This window comes from Aythya fuligula, chromosome 5, assembly GCF_009819795.1.
Source record: "Aythya fuligula isolate bAytFul2 chromosome 5, bAytFul2.pri, whole genome shotgun sequence".
NCBI classification, from domain to species: Eukaryota; Metazoa; Chordata; class Aves; order Anseriformes; family Anatidae; genus Aythya; species Aythya fuligula.
In genome coordinates, this window is record NC_045563.1 from 54,826,552 (window position 1) to 54,848,642 (window position 22,091).

Sequence of the window (22,091 nt, forward strand, 5' to 3'; positions counted from 1 at the left end):
TCAATAATCTCAGTCAGCACTCCCCGAGTTAGTTGTGTGAGCTGCAACTAGATTCACATTCTATTTACTTCAGTAAAAAACAGCACTCCATCCCTAATTTATCAAAAGTTGAAAGTACAGTGGTCTCCATCACTTTTGCAGAATTTGTTTGATTAGAAACTTGTACACGAAATGCAAAGGTGTTAAGTCTATGGGGGAACCTAACAGTTTGACTCTGTCTAACTTTTTAAATGGAAAATTGAGAAAAGTAGTCTATGTAACTTTTATATTCCCTGTAATACATGCTCCAACACTGCAAGCCTTCTCATTGCATCTCTAATAGGTGTGAAGAAATAATAGGCGTCCCATTCTCAGTATACATGAACTCTGCTACAAAACTTTAACTATGATGTTGTGTTCTTGTATGAGCAGATTGACACTTCTGTCACACTTGCAGTTACATTTATGAACAATTCCTCATTAATATATTGCAGTAGCTCTAATATGCTTTTGTGCAAGTTTGAAATGGGCATTGTATTGCATTTTGTAATTTATTTTTTTTAATGTCAAAGTTAAAGCACATTTTCAGAGTGCTGAAATAACTCTTTGGAACTCATTTTGCCAACATAAGTTCATTAAGCTATGATGAAATGTTGACTAAAAATTGCATTCAAAGGTCAATCAGATATGATTTTTATTAGTGAAGTAGAGAGTTCTTCAAAACAAAGCTTGCAGCTATTGTTGAACTGAAAATACCTGAAAGATGGGGCTCTGATACCAACTTCATAAAACATGTATCTTTCACAATTTTATGGATAAAAAGCATCCTTTCCTTTTAGATTAAGTTATATTGCTATATAAATAAATCAGTACTATATTGCTGTAGGGTTTCTTTTTTTTTTTTTTTTTTTTGACACAAAAAGCAGGTATTTGCGCTGTACTCAGCTTATAGTAAAACAGAGGCAAAATAAAACCGGATCTTAAGATCTAACGGTAACAGGCATCTTTTCTGCAAACTGTAAATTTGGCAGTGACAGCTTCTAGACAGTTTCAGGTTCTGGTGCTATGTGTTCTTCATTTTTCTAAGTGAATGTCCTATGTGAGAAGCTGAGAACTTCACAGAGATGTTCTTACCACTTCCTCTGTCAATATTAGCGATTCATGGCTCCAGTCTAGCTGGAACTGTATAGTTGGCTTTGTTTCTGCATGGTACATCATAATGAGTTACAAGGCTTTATTTGCTCTGTGTATGAAATGGTCTCATAATTGTGTCAAGAAAAGCAATAGCTACTCTGAGAGATTTGGAATAATGGTTTACAAAACAATTTAGTTAATGGTTTACAAAAATACAAACCAATATACACAACTCGTGGGTTTGGTCCTGAGGTGTTTGTCCTTATGGGTATAGCTCCCAGTCCACAGATGTGAATTGTAAAAATCACATTCACCATTTGGGCTCAGGCTGGAGATCACAGAAGGTGAAAGCTACATAAAAAGAGATTGAGACTGGTATGCAGACTTGGTAACTGCAAAACTCTAGACATACAGTGCATAAATTGATCATAAATCCAATACAGAGAAAGACCTTTAAGATGTTTTGGATCTCACAGTTGAGGGTATGGTTCTTTTCTCTACAACTCCACATCTCTATCATGTGTAGAGTATTACATTTTTGATAGCTTTGTTATAAAAAACAAAACAAAACACATTTCTATTTCCATTGTGACTTGGGCTTCTTCATTTCATTAATATTGCTTAGTCTTCAAGGAAACATGGTTTATGTTGCACCATGTTTCGTTACCAATGCTCTGCATGTTCCCTTCACCCTGTGCAAAAGTTTAGATGAAGGATTCAATCTGTGCCATAGTACTGGAAAGCGAGCTCCTATGCACTCTATTACCATTAAAGTTAGGAATTACTCCGAATTTTTAAGATTGAAAGTAGGCAATCCCTACTACTTAGTTTAAGTTCTGAAAGATGTTCTGATCTCTGTGGAGTTCATTCCCAGTGCTGTGAAGCTGAAGACTCTGAGTCCTATGGATATACAGCACTTTGTTCAGTGAGAGCAGTTGCAAAAGAGTTCATTCTTCTGGTAGTATGAAGTTGCAACATCTTTGAAGCCTAAAAATAACTGAAGAGCTTTTTTTTCCTTTTTTTTTTTTTTTTTTTCTTCTCTCTCCTATAGAGTGGAGTTTCTGCTGTAACATTTTATTTGTTATTTTTTTTATTTGCATCTATGCAGTAGTCTCCAAAATCTTGTGATTAGTTTTTTCTCTAGATCTGATCTGATCTGAATTCGATGCCTGTCTCTGTGATTGGACTCAAAGTTTGGTGGCAAGCTTTAGTATTAAATATACACATCTCAGTGTGCTTCATATTTTAGGTTTCTGTATATTAAATCAAGGTTGTGTAAAAGGGCGGGAGAGCTCTTTATGAAAAACATCGGTTTATGAGACGTTCTGTGTACTACAACTCTTTATGGAAAAAGTTGTCTTCTTTTACAGTACATCTTTCTGTCATACTGGGTTCTTCTTACTTCTGTCTGTGTATATAAGATAAAAGTGGAAGTGGTGGGTTTTTAAGGATTAAGGTTCATCAGAAAAGCCAACACATGACAAAGAACAGTGAAGTCTCTATATACTGGAACAGAACATAGACCTTCATGTTTATTTCTGCTTTCTGCTTCTTGCTGAAGGGAAAATAAGGAAGTCTGAGCATCTCAATGCAGGAGGCATGTGCCGTAAAGACGTCACCCACTGGATGTTGAAATTGTACAAACTGATGTGCAGGTGTTGTTATTTCCCATTTTTTCACACTAGCTTCTTTGGCATGAGATGGTAGTTTTAGTCCATATTCCCTGAGATATATCCTTATCACGTTAGTTATGATAAACATTAAGTATATGAATCAGATTACATTGGTTTTGTTGATAATCTTTGAATACATGATTGAAAAGAAGGTTTCATTGTGGAGTTAAAAATCTGAACTAAACCAATTAATAACTGAAGTTTTTGAAGAGGAAATTGTCAGATTAATCTCAGTGATTGTCTCTGAAAACCAGTTTGAGAACATGGATCCTATTTTGTTACACTGGTTTCTAAACAGTACTAGGTAAACTGCTTTATTAGACTAAATTAGAACAAAACTGAATAAAAAGCATAAGCATGGCTTACATTAGTAGTTTCTTTTATAAACTTGATAGGAGATAGGGAATTGTGACCAAAATCTAACGAGGTACCAGGAAACCAAAGGAAGTAATTTAGTTTATTACGCGAAAGTAAACATTCAAGAGGCATTATTCAGACAGGCAAATGCATGCACATTCTGAATTTTATATTCAAATTAAATCTCACTATTTCTTCCTAATTACTCAAGAGTAGCATATGTCTACTCTTTTAGAAGGCAGTCTAAATAATTTGGTGTTAAACACCAGAAGCTGTTCATCGTGTCTTAAATTACAATAGCATTTTAGTTTCTTACTAAAAGAACCGCAAATCTGATATTTCTGCAAGCACTTTTGTATGTTTTACTGCTCGTAACGATAAACTTGCAGTACATCCTAATGTTAAAGAAGATTTTTTGTTGTTGTTGTTGTTCTGAGTCCTGTGTTGCCTGCCTGTTTCTTTGTGGAAATGAACAGGGTGAGCTTGTATGACTGATGTTCAGAATGGACATAGATCAGCCTTATTTTGCTTCTATAATTCTTATGAGTAGGCAAAAATGCAGATTATTTATTTTTAGGGTTGTCAGGATTCACAGGTAGTGCAATAGTCTTTCACCATCTTATCTGCAATGTAATTTATTGCACGTATGCTGTTTGACTTACGAATCATGTTTCTAATTGCCTTGTTTTTTTAGGGGAGGGTCTTCCTGTGTGTTCACAGTCAAGTTTCTTTTTATTCAGTCTATTTCAGAACTATCCTTTTGTTTCATCAGAACTTCTTATGACCTGAAGTCCTGATTCCTTTAAGTCCTCAGTTCTTCTCAAATTCAAATTTTTTCATCTCTCATTTTTAAAGCCTTAATAATTAAATAGACATTTGAGTCCTAATGCCATGCAACAAAGTGTTGCTTGTTCTTGTAAATGTATTTGGAGAGATGACTTTCTCCTTTCTGAGTTTTCAAATGCCATTGCGTACATGTTGCTTGGCAGCTTATTATTTTTACATTAGGACATATTATATATAAATGGTCTCTGTATTAATAAACAGTGGTAGCATCTGATGACATTGCTATTCTTGAAGTGAGTCGTGTCTCTGTATACCTCTGGCATATAAGTGTTTCCTGCATTTGTCCTTACATACCTCAGAAGCAGATTTTCATCTCTCAATTTAGAGATCAACATAGATTTCTTTTCAGTGTTGCAAATATGAGAATAAATAGAAATAGCATCTATACACAGTGTTTTCCAATGATTATTTATTTATTTATTTATTTTTGTTAAAGAATGAAGGTCTGGGGGAACAAATGGGAGGAAATTGTCACAATATAAAATGTTCCTATCTTCTTAGATGGTTTAAACTGGGACCTTTTCTTCTAACGCAAAGTGAGAGTGGCTATGATGTAGGACCACTCAGTGGGATATGTGTTCAGTAATTGCATTCAAGTGTCTGTCCTTTTTAGAAGAACATTCTTATTAAAAAAAAATAAACACTATTTTTTTTTCTGAAAAGTAAATCATGTGTCAAATACACCATTTAGAAATGATGAGTTGGAAAACCATTATGGGCTTTTGAACTGTGCAAGGGACAGCTATCCCCATGTTACAGTTACTTAGAACTCTTTTCTAAAAGGTTCTTGGCTTTACCATGTGTATAAATTTTCAAATGGTCATTGTAATTTTCTGTTAGAATTTTTTCTGTTTCTGATTTCTATACAAGTAGAATAACATCCTAAATATTTTATTTTATTTTTTTTCTCCAAGTATGTACTGGAAGAAAAAAAAAAAAAAAGAAAAAAAAAGTAGAGTCCAAGTAGATTCTACTTTCAGAGCCCATACAAATCCGGTAAGCTTCTTTCAGCAAGGAAAAGCAGAAACATCCTAGAAACTATGTTGTACTCCTGAAGAATGCATTTTTAAAAATGTATGCCCAGTACATAAGTAAAGGCTATTTTTCTCTTGTAAAATGAATATTAAAAATTATTGAAAATATTTTTTCAGTAAAAATGTGGATATTTATATTACCACAAAAAAACAAAAACAAAAAAACACTACAAGAGTACAGCAATATGCCGTTTTTTTATTACCGACCATATTCTTCTGATGCTAATTGTCAGAGCTGTGTCAAACCCTTCACAAACACTGAATTTCATGTACATGCAAATGGAGAAAAAATAGTGTTTACATGTACCTCTGTGTAGTTATAAATTTATACGTATGTGCATCTGTATTTATAACTGTATGACAAATCCCCCCCTTTTTTTTTTAATTTCCATGTGTTCTGAATTATTTTTATGTAGTGATTTTTTACTTGCAAACAATTTTGCAGTATGGTTTCGATGGCTTCGTGTAGGACACAGTACCTCAGGCAGCAAAAATATTTGCATGGTACCCCTCTCTCCCTGGTGTGTTTCCTGCTGCATTCTTGCAGCTCATTTTAGCCCAGAACTGAGGGGTGTGTGTGTGTGTATATATATATATATATATATTAAACTAACACCAAACAAAAGTAATCTTGTGATTCCTCAGTAAGATTAGGCTAGAAAAATGGGGATATTGAATGTTTGACAGGAATACAGAATTGCTGACTTCTTTGTCCTTGTTGGAATATTCCTATTCATACTTCACACTGAAGCGATCAGCTGTCAACAGGGTTACATATTAATGTGCAGCAGCTGGAATGCATGCTTGTCTGAGCTACACCAAAGCACAAGATGCTACAGCTTGCAGATGCTTTAACTCAACTAGCCTTAATAGTTACCTGTGTTTTGAAGAAAGTTGATGGTTTGTTTAAAATTTAAGCTAGTGGCATCACAGCTGAAATGCATCATGATTTATTATTCTGGTGTTGGTTAAGGTGTAGCTAATGTAGCTGTTAGCGGAGGTTTGACCTTTTATAGTGAATGCTTTGTCCACAGATGTGGAGTTCAGTTGTGTTTGTGGTCTGCTGCTGCATGCTTTTGCCTTCTGTGTAAGTGCACAGAAAATGCTGGCTGCTGGTGTTGGGGATATTGGTGTGTTGTTTGCTTGGGCAGGGCCAGTCTACTTTGAATGTGCAACACCAGTACAGGGGGATGCAGAGCAGTCACAGCTCTCTGTGGCACTCTGGTAATTGTGCAGTTTCCCATTCAGTTGTGTTACTGAGAATTTCACAGGAAGCGGTGTGCGTTTTCCCATTGCACTCGAACGAGTTTCCCCTCTGGCATTTCAGGAAAAAAGAGGTATTATGTGCTCCCTAATGTCAGTGTGCATACACACCAACTTGGTATATAGAATAAGGTTTTCTGCAGTTTGTGGGATGCATTGCTGCTTCATAATAAGATATGCAACTAAATGTCTACTTGAGACTATTTTCTGGTGAATTAACTTCGCTTTTTATGTGATTGTTATCTTTGTAAGACCATGTAATATTGAAACAAATTCTGTCAGACAGCTCCTGGGTATTCAATTCATCAAGATAAACTTATTTTATTAGTTTGCCTGTGAACAAAGCAGAGATAACTACAATGCTTATCTTTAACAGCTGTGCATTCACCATCATGCAACAATACTGATGTATAAACACCAGTGTCCCCAGATCCATAGTGCTGTCAGAGCTGATGCAATTTCAGTTTTTTGAGACAAGTATTTTTTTTTTGTTAACTGTCCAGTTACAACTTTTTCAAATAGAAGTTTTCTGTAGAGAATTTGTTTTAAAGGTGTTCCCCAGAACTGACACATTGCTTAATGTATGCATAGAATGCACCCACACTTGATACATGCCATAATTATACAGTCATACAACAGAGGCGGCAGAGATATTATTGTAAAGAAGGTGACTAATTTCTTACCAGTGATCTTTCAAGTGCTTATGCAGGCAAATGGACTTCTTCGTAAAAAAAGAATAAAAAATAACTTATTTGTTGCTTCACAAGCTGGCCTAGCTCAAATATAAACTTTGAATATAAGGACTGTTGAGGATTTTAGAAAAGTCCATGGAACCGTTTGGAAATTCTACAAAGTTTTGGTCTAGAAATAAAATACTAGGCTTAAATATGTAGTGTGCTAGCTGTGGTTGTAGCCTGGTGGTTAGGAGTCAAGAATGGGATCTGAAGCTTCAGAGATAATTTGCGCTTTCATAACCCCTTTCTGCTTCTAGGAAAATAAAATTAAGCAGAAGGTGAACCGGCAGTTGGTATTTGATTTTTGTTTGTTTTACTCTAGAAGATTGATATTCTTTAATTTTCTGCAAGGTCTTTAACATTTGAGGATTTCAAAAGAAGGAGAAATACTTCAAGAAAAAGAAGTATAGGATCTTGTAATATTTTCATTTAATGCAGGGAAATAGAGGCATAAAAAGTAAATAATCCTCTGGCTTTACCCCAGACAAAGCACAGAATATAGGTGGAAATAACCAGAATATTTCAGTAACAGAAATACTAATACTGAAGACAGTTTGCAGAGATGTTGTAAATGAACTAAATTGTCTGTAAGCAAAGAATAGTGTTGTAATTTAACTATTCTTCTGAAATGCTACCTATTTCTTGAAATCAATATTAATAATCCAAAGGAATGAGCGTTGGTCCTGGGAACTGCATCCTACTGCAGTGACCTTCTCAGTAAGCCTGCCGATACTTCTTGTCTTTGATCATAATCTCCTCTTGTGTTACATAATAGTAAAAAAGACACATGGAGATGGATGAATTTAGTCAAATTTATGATGACAGTTTCATTCCTGAGCTGTCATTCCATGGCAGCATGCTTTTATATATATATATAAATGCATATATGTGTAAACAAAAGAAATTTTAGAGCCCCATTTCTTGTGCTGCTTATTTTTAGCCAAAAGTGAAATTGTCAAAATAAGATATGACTCGAAGTTTTAGTCTCAGCTCTCCTTTGTTAAAATGGCACTGTTTGTCACTCCCTTCCATTTTTTTTTCAGCATTTTTTCCTTCCATGCTTTGGTATCTGTTTAGGTAGCTTTAACTGTAACGTTAAAGGAAAAACACATTCTCTCTGATCAGCTCTTGAATGGGAGATTTTGGAAAGTGATATTCTTTGCAAATCAGTCATAATCTCCTTTAAGATGAAACAAAACACAAGTCCACCTTCCTCCCTCACTTGCCGATGTGAATATCAGGTGTTCCAAAGGGTGATCTCTTGTGAGGGAGAAGAAAACCAAAAATAACTCTCTACTGACAGAATCTTAGAGATTTTTCCATTTGGAATAAAAAGATTTTTGTAGGTTGACAGAAAATCAATGCTTTCTCATTCTTATTAGGACTGGAGTAACGTCATCTATAGACATCCCTACACCAGGGAAAATTTCATTTAAAGTTCCCATCATAGCAGCCAAACAGTCTTGGGATTCCTCATGCAGATGAAGGTCTCTTAGTCCTTTTTGTGCTAAGAATATCAGGATCTCTGATGAAGAACATGGTTAACTCTGTTGCTCTCTCTTCAAACTTATATCTGCCTAGAAAAACTGTCCTCTGTTTTAGGCATTGCTGTATGAACGCAACTTTGTCGGTGCTAAATCTTTTAACACTGCTAGCATCTGTACATCTGCAGGAGTGGTAAACAGCATTGTTTACTCTGTCAAAGTCCTGGAACAAGACAACAGACTATAATCTCTTTTGTATTTTGGCAAAACACAAATGCTACCTCTGAGAAATCATTTGTTTACATTTGAAGTGCTGAGAAGGTAATCAAGTAGTTTTGGCAATTGAGTAGAAATGTTCTGTATATAAGAGCTTATCATGAAGGCCCTCTCATTGTAGTTTGAGTACCAACACACAAAATCTAAAGGCAATGACTAGTAAAAGCAGTAAGAGGAGGAAGAGAGCATGGAGAAGGCCTGCCTTTTAAAAGAAAGTAACATTCAATTTCAACTGCCTGCTAAGCACTTCCTTGGAGGGTAGCTTGATCCTTGTGTCTGAGCACCATGAGACCAGGAGTGGCAAGAATCAGGTTAGAGTAGGGTTTCTTAAAAGATGAAGGAGAGAACAAACAGCCCTGAAGAAGCCTAAAACTCAGAGTATCTGAGGCATCTGAAAATTAGAAAGGAGCTCAAGTAAATGACCGAGCAGAGCCAGGGATCAACACAAGCTAACAAGTATAAATGTAAGCCTGAATTTATCAGCAAAATCCAGGCACATATGACTGTGTGCATATGAGAATTTCTTGCTAAAAGCAAACAGTGAGTGAGCGACATGCTGCTTTGATGCTCTTTAAAGGAAAATGATGGCAATCCATATCATTTACCTGTCAAATGGATTTGGAAAAAAAAAAAAAAAAAGGCGAGCATGTCAGGTATATGTTCTGCAAACAGTTATCAAAGGTGTTTCTTTGATAATGCTTTGGTTATTTGGTTCCGAGCGTTCCTTGGAATCTACCGTTCAAATCTACATGTGTCTTGATTTACCTTGAAATTGACTGTCATCCTGTGATACAGAAAAGTGAGGGCAATGCAAAGATTAATGTAAGGCTGGAGAAGCCTTTGGTCTTGCTGTTAATGAAAGGGCTCTTCCAAAGGGGTTTAATTCAGAGTATGTAAAAATGAGTATTTTCCTCATGTTTTAGAGGCACCGCTTCTTTCTTGTCTATAAAAGGCTAAATTTAGCCTGTGATCCTTTGAGCACCTCGTATTTACTAGTATATTTAAGCTTATCTTTGGTTCCAGGCAGAAATGCCATTTATCTCTGAGTAGGATGCTAGCCAGATGATTGCACTGGCATAAATGAAGATTACCAAGAAGGATTCCACATTGACGTTTATGATTAGGTCTATAGTCGAAACCCTTTGCTTGACCTGAAGAAATTTCACTGCATTCTCTTTATTCTGCTGAACAAAACTGTAAATCCACCAGCGCAGAGGTGTAAAACATTCAGGTTTTCTTTTTGCAATCCAACTGCATAAGGGAAGCTCCCAGTAATTGGAGGAAGAAGCGAGAAACTTCAGGGTCAGGTAGCTCACCACCTCTAACTGCTGCCTTACCACAACAAAATAAAGCAGGAGAGTAAAGTGCAAGAGCTGCAGCAAATTAAGCTCAGTGGCAGCAGTTAGAGATGCTGGATGAAAGCGAAATATGGCCCATAGGTCTGCAAGTTTCGTTGAGATCCAGTGGTAGGAATGGTGCTCTAAAGATATTAACTGTTGTTATGCATTATGAGAGAAAGGTTCAGCTCAGCTTGCATTAGAGCTAGTGGCTGTGACAACTGAACTGTGCCTTCTATAAAGAGCGTGTTGATAGAGTTCCATTGCCTTTGTTCACTTCCCTTGTATTTGCTTATTGCAGTTTAGTGACAGACAGTGATATATGAGTTAGTCTTCACAACAGATACTCTTCTATGATAATATTTTTGTGCTAATCTGTTTGTGCTGATTCTCCTTGCTGATTCTTTTTTACTGTTTTTGAACATAAATAATCATCATACACATGCTGAGTCTTGTAATTGAAGCAGAGCCATAGCTGACTCCCAGACCAGACTTCTAGCATTCAGCCATTGTGCCAACCTTGTTATTCCACTTGGTTTTCAAATGCCACATCATCAAACTGAAAAGCTCACTGTCTCTCTCGTATATTTTTTTTTCCACTTGTAGAGCACGATGAGTGCAGCAGCGGACAGCATAACTGTGATGAGAATGCAATCTGTACTAACACTGTCAGGGGACACAGCTGTACCTGCAAACCTGGATATGTGGGGAATGGGACCATCTGCCGAGGTAAGTCTGTTACTCTAGAAACAACATAAAAGTGGCAGACTCTATTAATATTTTCTGACAGTCCCCTACGTTCCAGTAACTTGTGATGGCTGGATTCTGTCAGTGATCCACTGTCTGATTTATCATCTGGCAACTGAAGTATGCATGGAGATGATGGGAATTGATTTGTGCAGAACTTTGGAGCAAAAAAGAAGTATTTCTGGAATGCTAGGAGAAAAGGACTTTCCATTTACTGCCGTTGAATACTGTCATTTGAGCTACTACCTTTCAGCTTAAAATTAATGTTCATTGCTTTGGTGATTGTAGATCGTATGTGCTATCACCTTTAGCTTTGAAAATTTAATCTGATTTGTTTTAAGTTAGGGTAATCAACTCATATCCTAATATAATATTTCTGTGCTTTGACTATTCACAATAGAATACATTTTTTTTGAACCTTACCTTTAAATGTTTATTTTGAAGTTTTCTCTGTGATGTAAAAAAGAAATACCTAGCATCAGCTATGCTTTATGTGAAGTGGTAGGTCATGGACTTAAGAACTTTGGGGGCTTGTTTCTGTGGAAAAGGACAATCAGTGATGTTTTTATAAAGACAGAGCAGTGAATGTATTGACCGGTTGGCTTAGAGAGGGCTGTGTCATGAAGGTGCTTCACGAGTTCTACTTCTTCTATATTTATGAATTACCTCGTCTCATGAAAAGCTATTTATTTATTAATTTGGCATGTCTGGTGCTGCATAATTTCTGACTCTAAATAGAACTGCAATTACAGGAAAACTAACTTTTAAATTTTTGAGATGACAGTTAATGAAATTGAGAAAATTCTGTACTTAGTCTGTAGGTACAAGACACTAGATATTAATTTTTAGAATGTTATGAATTGGCCAAGGAATCCCCTAAAGGAGTACTAAGATTTATATCATTCTTGTTTCAAGCTAAAGGTCTTCAAGAAGGTTAGCCTGTCAGCTGTTAAAGTAGTATCTACTGATTGCTTTTTGATTTGACTGTCTTTGGGTACTGTCCATCTGCACAACAGCATCACTCTATTTAAAACTGTAAGATGATTTGCAATGATTTAAAGAAGATCACAAAAAGGTTATGAAAATGATGGCTAAGTTAAACCTTCCATCCGTATTGCAGTTCTATCACCTCCTTGGGTGATACTTGTGAGAAATTCATTCTACTACCTTTTACTATATTACAATAAATGCAAATTACACCATACACAAATGTTTTCAGAAAAGTCTGAGTAAACAGCCTGGCTGTGTTCAACTGTGATATTTTAGTGTTTTTTTTTTTTTTTTTTTTTTTTTTTTTTTTTTTTTTTTTCCCTGAGGACTACATAACAAGATAAACCTTTAATCATTCTTCTGTGAAACAGGGATGTTTGAATTAGTTCATACAAAACACGTTTTCACAGTGGTTTTCTTCATTTGCACACCTGATATTGGGTTTAATGTGCCAAAAATTCGAAGTAAAACTCCTGCTTCATGGTCATTAATCCAGTAATGTTGAAGTAATGAAATTGCATTAGAAAAATGCAATAAAGCTTTATCCTCAACATTTTGTTGAACTCTGAGTTGTGATTAAAATACATAGTTGTTTTTTGTTTGTTTTTTTTGTTTGTTTGTTTGTTTTTGTTTTTTTTGCACAAACAAATGTACTTATAGTTACCTTTTTGAGACAGTTATACACAAAAACAGAGGAAACAGTATGTTCTTACGTTCTGACTAGCAAGCATAAATTGAGGGGAAAACTGGAGATTATAGGAAAGTGGCTTGCAGTCTAATTATTATATTCACTAGGGATGAGAATAATCTGTCATTACATTGGAATAGTTAGTACTGTTAAGCAGATAATATTAGAATGCTGTTGTGTTTTAGTAAATGGTAAAACTCCACTTAAAGAAGTGGTCTGAGTGTCTCAGACTGTGGTTCTGTGGTCACTTGAGGTTTTCACAGTTTGGGCAGCTAATCTAAGGAACATTTCCATTCTACCCACGGTAACCCCAGGGACACCAGTACTGCCTCTCTTTTGTTGGGTTTAATGGTGATATGTTGTAAGTGAAATTTGGCTAAAAAAAGAAGTAACAACAGAAAAATTACCAAGTACCAGTCACATCGGTTTCCTCACACAAGTGCTAGACTCAGCACAAGGAAAGAGGTCTGGACATAGCAGGACAGCTATAAAGAGTGTATGTTGTCTTTTAGTAATTCTTGGCCTTCATCTTCAAGCAACATGTTTTTTTAAAATGATACGAGCCAAGGTGATAAATTTAATATAATACCATCTGAAGTTGATAAACATCTATGTTCTACTTAAACCACCTGTAAGGGTTTACATTACAGACATTTCCATGCACAAAATGGTTGTTTCAACTGCCACTGAAGTAATATCTCTGTAGTTCCATTAGAAATCTTATTAATATTGTCCAGCAACACTGTAAATAGAATAGTGATTTTATGATCAAGAATAGGATTTGCTTTTGTGCCCAATTGTGCAATATATTTAATATCATAGTCTTCATGACGTTATGAAATCAGAATAACGCTGTTCTTTGACTTCACTGACTAGTACTTTGATAACATCTTTATAAGAAAACAAAATACTGCTATTTATGTTTTAGAAAATGTATGCACATTTAAATGAAATTGCATGGTGAAATACTGGTAAATACAATGAAATTACTCTGGCAGGCAAATTTATGACATCTGCAATTTTTGTGGAAAGTATAAAGAAATAAAAATGACAAATAATCTGAATGTGAATATTATGATTGCTGTTGATTTAGAAATAAAAACAACAAAAAAAAAAAGAAGTGAAGAGGAAAGCAAATAATTTTTAAAAATCTGTAGAATCGGGCTGTCTCCTTTCTTGAGTACAAAAATAAAGGAGGAAGAAATTCTGTGCTTTTCTGTAAAAGTGGTAGACTAGTCTGTGTAATTAAGAAGTGGATTGTGTCAAACTAGATGTGGAAACTGTCATGAGGAAAAGCAGTAGACAAGGGCCTAGTGTAAGACCAAATGCTCTTCTGCTTTAAAATAGATACAGCTATAGTTTAAGTGACACTGACATGGGAAGAGAAGTGAGAATGGACACAAACAAATTTTTATAAATACATAGGTACCAAAACATAGACAGTAAGATTGTATGAAACAGAGGAAAACTAAACTTTTCCTATGGGTGTACATACATGTATGCTCCCAATTTCAGTGAAAGAAGTGGGCTTTAGCATCTCAGAAAGATACTGAAATTTTGGGGATAGACTGTGGGGAAAAAAGCAGCTGAATTGAGATGAAAAGGCAATTTCAATGCTGTGCCATCACCGTTAGCAAATTTGACAGAGCACAGGACTCAGCATCAGATAAATTGTCTCAATATTTCTACAGACAATAAAAAGTATTATAAGGAAGCATTTGCTGGAAGAAATTAAAGCACAAAAGGCAGAGGACAAAGGTAAAATGAGGAGAATAGGTATTCTGAATTTACAGATTTATTAAGCTGCTTTTTTTGTATGAAGAACACTTTGAAAAAAAAATAATCAAAAGAACTAATACTGATGAAGGGAATAGAAGTCATGGGTAGGTAACTCACACCATGCCTATTTACTTGAATTCTGTGAATGAATTCATGGATGAGGGTGAAGTCAATTTAGAAGAAGTCACTGAACTTCAGGATAAGACTTAATAGTGCAGTATAAAGGCAATTAACTTATCAGGGCAGAAGGGAAAGGTGATCCAAAAAAAAAAAAAATAGCAAATGGATTGGGGTGTGAGTGGGAGGGGGTAAATGGCTACCCGATACAATAGCGTTGTCTGTCAGGATGGGCCACGTAGGAAATTAATGGTAATGTCTAGATGAAAGAAGAGACTAAGACAATGAGGTTTCTGAGTAACATGTCAGCTGTAGACAATGTTTAGGTGTGAAAGTAAAACTCTGTCATATGTAAAATGAGCAAAACTCAATGTTATGACTGTAGCTGAAGAGCCAGGAATGTTGAATGCACAGATTTATAGTGGACTATAGAGTCTTGGTCTGTGTATCATTGCAGTGTTTCTGGGTGAAATCTTGGCAGGGTTTGAATCCTGAAGCTTGGAAAACGTATGTAAGGAGAACATTTTTCTGTGCTTTTTGTCTTCTTAAGTTCTAGTTTTAGTTGTGTTTGGTAGCCTTGCACGAAATGCTGTAGAAGTGATGTTGTGCAAAGTACAAGTCACCACCAGTGTCTTTTTGCGATCAGTTGTCGTCTTGTTTTATACAAAGACGCCCAGAAGGACTGTATGAGTCTTGTCCTAGCTCTTGATAGTTTGTTTCAAATCTCGTTTCAGAGTAAGTTCTGCTCGTAGAGGTACTTACCTAGAAACAGAAAAATAGCAGTGGCCTTTTTTTTTTTTTTTTTTTTTTAGTATACTTGGTAAAACACTAGACATTCTCCTGAAATACAGACAAGCTGAATTTGTTAAACCTTTTTTCATGTGTCTCACTAATGCAGAACAACCAGAAGTCTAGTGCTCAAATAAGAATAGGTATTTTTCATTTTATTTTGGTGTTTTACCTGTTTTGTCTGTGTAACAGACTGTATTTGGTCTGCTATTAATATCTCCCTTAGTGGTTTTTACTGAGATGTAGATTTATTAGACTGATTAAATGGGGTGGATTTAGTTAGTCATAAACCTTAAAGCACGTGCGATATGACTGATGCCTGGGAAGAGAGACATCAGGTGTTGTGATATAAAAGTCAAAACAGTGTTTATTCTAATTAGTATTCAGGTTGTAGAATGGTTAATTTCTGCCAGAGTATGGAATAGGATTTATTTTTCCTGTTCTGTTCCCCTGCAGCATTTCTCAGGAAACAGTCAGGGGATTACAACTCAGTGTATAGTAGAGAGTTAAAAAATAAAGTCATTATTTTAAAATGAAAATGTCTCAGTTATTCTAGTTCAATTTGGAAGTCCAAATTAGTGTTAATTGTGCTGCAGTTCTTCCTGTATATGTACCTTGGAAGGTGTGTTTTGGAGTGTGGTTGTCACCGATGAACTAATCAGTTCCTTCGTGAAAAACTCGCTGTGATGCTGGTATGGAAAAGTGACCAGATTTGAACAGATTTTTTTGTTTTGTTTTAAGGTAATGGGAATAATTGTATGGAGTCTTTATTCATAATATATTCAAAAATTTTACTGGTGACTGGAGTACATCAGAGGCTTGAAAATTACTTCTGTCTTGTGTAACTCATTAAGTCAGCCTATTTCACACTGTCTTAATCTCAAACAGTAATTAGATGGTCATATTACTTTTTTTAACAAATGACAGTCTGAGAGCTATCTTTTGTTGCAGCTTTCTCCTTTGTTTCCAAGCAGGTACTTTTTTAGTAACGTAATTCTTAGCCTAAAATATGCTTAATAACCTGAAATACATGCAAGTGAAAGAAATGTATGCCTTCCAATGTGTAGGTAGTATGTTGATGGTGTAGTAAACAGGTGGCTAAAGACAACTTTTCATCATCTTTTATGAAAAATAGTCAAGAATAGTATGAGAAAGAAGAAAAAAGTCAAAACCAACATCAACAGCAAAAACAAAACAAACAAACAAAAGTGAGCCTTATGGGTTATTTGGGTTCTCTGCTTTTTTTTTTTTTGGTCTCTTTTATGTTGACATCAGCAAATGCCAGCAATGAGACTGTCTGATGTGCTGATGTTTTAATATAAAAGCATATCTGATCACTCCAAGGTGACTAACTGTCTCTTAGGTTTATTTAGATTGTGTGTGTGTGTATATGTCTGTCTGTCTGTCAGGGGTGGAGTTTAAATCCCTTAATGGTGCATTGGAATGTGTTATGAGTAATATGTAGGCCAGCACAGCAGTGGGAAAAAACGAACAGGTCTTTCTGCTTAGTCTCTGGCATTCATAGTTGCAAGGCTTGGAATGGTTGATATGCCCTCTCAAGGCTTTAAATGCTGTTTTGTTATAATATGCACAAGTGTTATTAAAGAATATGGGAGATTTGACTCATTTTGAGGTTTTGATCTTGGTTCTTTCTTCACTGTCTTGAAATTTGTGCAGTTGTTTATACCTAGTATGTAGCATACAAATCACTGCAAGAGCAAATATGCACACTTGCTTGTGTTTTGGTGTCACTTGGCACATGCAAGATACCATGTGAAGTGTAAGACACGGGATGGTCATACTTTTGGGTGAAACATTCTAGATATAACCGATTTAATGATTTTAAAACAATATACAGATATACATCAGTGAGATCAGAATTCCTATGGAGTATTCATTCTAAAACTATCAGAACTGAACTAAATCCACTGTACTAAAAAAAATGAAAATTTGAAATTTTAATGTAGGAATCTTTGTGTTTTTGTTCATGATTAGTTAGTTATCAATATATTGATAACCAAAGTATCCATAACATCTCATTTGTGTATTGGTTTTGAAGTTATATAAACACCCTTTGTAAATTACTAGCCATGTACTTTTAAAGCTACTTCACTTCTAATGGTTTTGCTTTGCTTTTGGACTGTAACGATTTAAATCAGTTGTGTTGAAATTAAGATTGTTTAGGATATTTTTTCTTGTCCTTAAAAGATCATCATCTAGATTTAGTCATGTGAGATTTTGAAATTTGGGCGTAATTATTTCTGTATTAAGAGTTAAGCTCAGCATATTCACCATTATGCAGTCAAATTTTACAGCCTCTCCAAGGGCAGAACATTTCCTGCTGACGAGATCCTGTTCTGTGTGGGAGATTGTTCAAGATGATTTAGAATGCACATCAGTTAGGGAAATAGATAATTTAAAAAGCATGATTAATGCATCTTGTTAGAATCTGGATCCTGATCTCTCTGCTGTCACAGATCGTCTCCCTGCTCTAGATTTACAACTAATGTAAAATGGCTGTCATACTGATTTGTGTTTGCTGAGTAAGTGGTCCAGTCCAGACCAACTGTAGCATCTGTGTATTGTGTCTGTATAAAAGGAAGTAAATCCTGTAGTTATCACATGTGAAATATTTTAAAAGTTGATCTTACAGGTTTGTTTGCTTGTGTGAGTCTGAAGGGCTCGGTAGGCCTACTCCTGAGCATTTGTGAGTGTTCCTAGGTTTACATTCTGGAAATGGAGAATCTGTTGTTGACTTGGTTGCCAATTGTCTCTTACTGCTTTGGTTAACAGTGGTTCCTCTAGACTCAGCAGTTCAGCATGAAAAGGCAAAAGAATGCCACAAAGATGAAATTCTTTGGATTCTCTGTAGGAAACAGCCAAGCTATTTTTAAAAAATAAAAATAAAAAAAATCTTGCCCAAATGTAAAGTAAGACCATTGCAGGTTTGTTTTGGCATCACTGGAATACCTGCATGGCCGCACCAATGGGAAAGGAAGTACTTTTTCACAGAACATATAATCAAATTGCAGAACCCTTGATCACAGAATGGTTAGGAGCCTGGGAGGATTGAAAAAGCTGCATCACATCTCATAACAGATGAGAATCCCAATTGGTGGGTGCTCAGTCTTAGGTTTGAGGAATGTCATGGGGACTCCTTGAAGTGTCACCATATATCTTTGCCATGTTCTTTCCCTTGGCATTCATTATGGGAACATAGAGAGAGGATGCTGGGCTAGGAGGCCCTCTGAAACAACCGGATTGATTTACTGTTATGTTCTCACCAAGATTATTCATAGAACAATGGCTTTTAGATAAAGATGGTATAATTCATTTATTTATACATTTTCAGTTGCACAAAAGGGTTACCGAGATTTTCAAAGGGATCTGTTCCTTACCATAGCAGAGGAACAGACTACGGACAGAAAACTTTCAGCCTCCTATTTTGCTGATTTTCCCACCCTACAGTAAACTACGGTAAAAACACTGTGATTTGTCAAATGTGACAAATGCAGGCAGTACCTGATCCAGTTTTCAAACTCTGTTTGCAAACTACCAGCCTGTGTTTTTTCCAGCAGAACTACTGAAAGTATTCTAAAAATACCCAAGGAATCAAACCAAAGGAAATGTTGAGACTGCAAGGTCAATCATGTTAAAATTTGGGAGATATTTAATATTTAGGTCACCTATTTAATCTTAAGTCACTCATATCCACTGCAGTAATATAGTCTTTACTGACAAAATCACAGTTAGTTTTTTTTTTCTCTGACCTTCTTACTCATTCAGTGCACGGTATAGGCCATCAATAGGTGAAAGGGATGAAGTCCTGAAAGGAGGTACTCAGTCTTTTTTGAATGCATTCTCTGAATCCAAGTCGGGGATAGGGACAAGGGGGAGTCTCCAAACAAAGGAACCTACACCCCCAAAACAAACTTAAACTAAAAATGCAGCACCCAAACTACCTTTAACTTATTTTAAGAAATAAAAGGATTATTTTTTTTTTCTGCAATGCAGCTTCTGGTAGATAGTGCAGGAAAAACTTGATAACAAATGGCTTATTTGATCATGTTTCTGAAAACGGTGTCTTAGAGTCAGGAGAACTTGCATGGCCATACGTGTAGATTTTGCTTTCTTTGTTTGCATGAGTTACGCTGGTTGGCCTGCTAGTTCCGGAGGTTGCATTTATTTGTTTAGCACTGGAAATGGCAAATCTGGAAGCTATGTAGGCTGTCTGATGGGATAATTTGCATATTTCTATCTGAAACGATTCTTCAGTTTGCAACTGTTTCACAGTGGTGCTGGTATTTTAGCCTCTGCAACATGCTGAAAAGTTGAGGCACCCCTGTGTGTGTATAGAGTTCTTATCTAAAGTGTTCACCGATAAAAATAATAAATGTGGCTATGCTAAGTGAGCATATGCTAAGCACAAGACTAATGACAAGCTTAAACAGTACACTGCGAATGGTACCTGAAAGAAATGTTGCAGTGAAAAAGAATCTATTCCAGAACCTACTAAAAAATAAAAATAGAAGTGGTGTTTTGAAGATCGTATCATCAAAATGAATTATTGGGTGAATTCAGTACATGAACTACAAGAAGAATGTGAAGTAAAATAGCTTAGAACACATTAAGTGCAGAGGGAATTAGAAGTTAAAGTAAACCGAGAAGAGGTGGGAATTGAAGGGGTCTTGCTTTTCAACATGATTTAAAAGTCAGTTGTCCAAGAGTGAAAATGAACAATTTGTATGTCATAGAAACTAGGAGTTTCTCTTTAGGTATTCCTGAAGGGGCAGAGCTGCGTGACCTATGTTATTATTCCGCTGATAAATACTCAAGCATCTTAATGTGTCACCTTGATGGTGCTTGCGGTTTTCTCTCTTTTTTCAATTGTGTGCTTAAAGACGGGAATTGTCAGGCTGGATTTTTGAAGCTAAACTTCAAAACTGACTGTTTATTTGAAGGCTACATGGTGCACAGGCATATCAAGCAGGGCTTGAAATTTTAAAATGATGTAAAATTCACAAATATACCTTTTTTTTTTTTTTTTTTTTAATTAAAGCAGTACAAGTCCATATCTTTGTGCATGCCTATCTTATCCATCTTTCTCTGTAGCCTGTTAATTATGTTGTAGCCTCAAGGGTGTAATATGTGTATGCCTCGCATAGACTATGGGATGCATTTGCTGCTACTGATGAACAGACTGGATGACTGTTCTCAACTGTCACTTGTACTATTAAAATGTATCGAAACCATTCCCTTGAGCATATGATTTCAGTGCCTGATGGCTTTGCGAAGGAGCTGCTGTGAGTGGAAAGCCCTGGGATGGAATAAAATGGCAGTTGGGTGTGGAGCTATAGGAATGCGTGCAGAGCTTAAATAGGCAATATCCATTCCCCTGCATTAATTATAATGGTTTACGGATGCTCATTAATATGCCACTTTTATTACTGAGACACATGGTTGCGCTGCTTTCCTGACACCTATTATTTCCTCCCTCTGAACAGAACAAAGGAAACAATAGTCGCCTGACATTTCCATGACATATGTTACTTCCCAATAAAAGACTGAGGTAATCGAATCAGTCCTGCATGCGCAACACAGTATTCCCTTAGCCTTAGGAGAGAGGCAAGTGAGAAAATTCTTAATGTGGTAATTTTAGACCTGACTGGGCAAGGTATGTGTCTAACTGAAAGTAAGCAATTGATTCCAGTGAGACTACTTATGTAATTAGGTGCTTAAGTTTTTACTTTAGTGCCACAAATATGTTTTGCTGTGCTTATGTCACATGGGTTAGGATGAACACAGGCAGTAAGCATTCATCTTTTGCTGTGGATATCAAGTGGAGGTTGAATTCGTCATATCTGAAGAATAGCTGACCAGCCAAACCCACCTATCGCTCATCTTGGAATCCTCAACAAACAGAGGGAGCTGATACTTCTACTTAGTAGTAATGTTCATTCAAGATCCATTAGAAGCAGTACGTAGCATTATGTTAAAAAACAATGTTTCTGTAGAAATTTAATCAGTCAGTGTAAGGTTATAAGATAACAAGACTTAGAAACTAATTTTCAGTGACATCACAGGACGTAGTTGGAGCCAAAATAAAAATGAGTGGGAATCTGCGAGTAGTTGCTAATGGTTATTGGCCAAGTGATTCTGAAGACTCCATTATTTGTTTATTCTTTTACTGCTATAGAAGCTCTGAAATTCAGAAATAGCTCAGGTAGCAAGGTCTGATCCACTGAGTATTTGTACCCGTTGCTTTAAAAGTTTATCAGGTGAAAGAAAATAAGTGAAAAAGCACCTGCACACAGCATAATAGAGGACAGGTGAGAGATATCTTCTGGCCACTTGATGCAACCACCAGCACAGGGAGTTGTGTAACCTTGCACTTGCTTTCCTGCTCCTGTGTTTCCCACATGCCTAATTCTGGAACGAGAGGGATGAGGATGGGAAAACCTCCTCTCTCACTTCCTTTGCTGCCGTGTCTTTTTCCTGAAAGAAATAGAGCTGTGCTTTTCATTTATTCCAGTGAAGGGACGAGTTAACCTTCTCCCCACCCCGCCCTCCACCACCTTCCAGGCAAGTACTTCATCAGCAGAACACTCTGCAGGATGTGGGTGATGGCATGTCCCCTTGCCTTGCTTTGTGTGGCCCTGGGTGGGTTTTGTATGGAGGCTCTTTATGGAAATTGGGGCTTTCTGTGGGATGCCCTGGTGTGCTCTTAGGTGCTTGGGCATGAGGACGGTGAGGTTGGGAGTCCCTCATGACCTGAGGGAGCTTGATTTCTGTTTGTTCCAGCTGACAGCACCTGGTTCTGTGCCGAAGGTTTATGCCTTGTCTCAAGGTATCTGTGCAAAACGG

The 22,091-nt window shown here is 36.3% G+C and overlaps 1 protein-coding gene across 2 annotated transcripts in view; it reads left to right on the plus strand.

Annotated features, from left to right (window-relative positions):
* NELL1 (neural EGFL like 1) overlaps positions 1–22,091 on the plus strand; it is a 286,549-nt gene that overhangs the window by 168,558 nt on the left and 95,900 nt on the right. For both annotated transcript variants that reach the window (XM_032188786.1, XM_032188788.1), the window contains exon 14: positions 10,724–10,846. In XM_032188786.1, the coding sequence (XP_032044677.1) occupies positions 10,724–10,846 (123 nt within the window). The remainder of the gene's footprint in view (positions 1–10,723; positions 10,847–22,091) is intronic.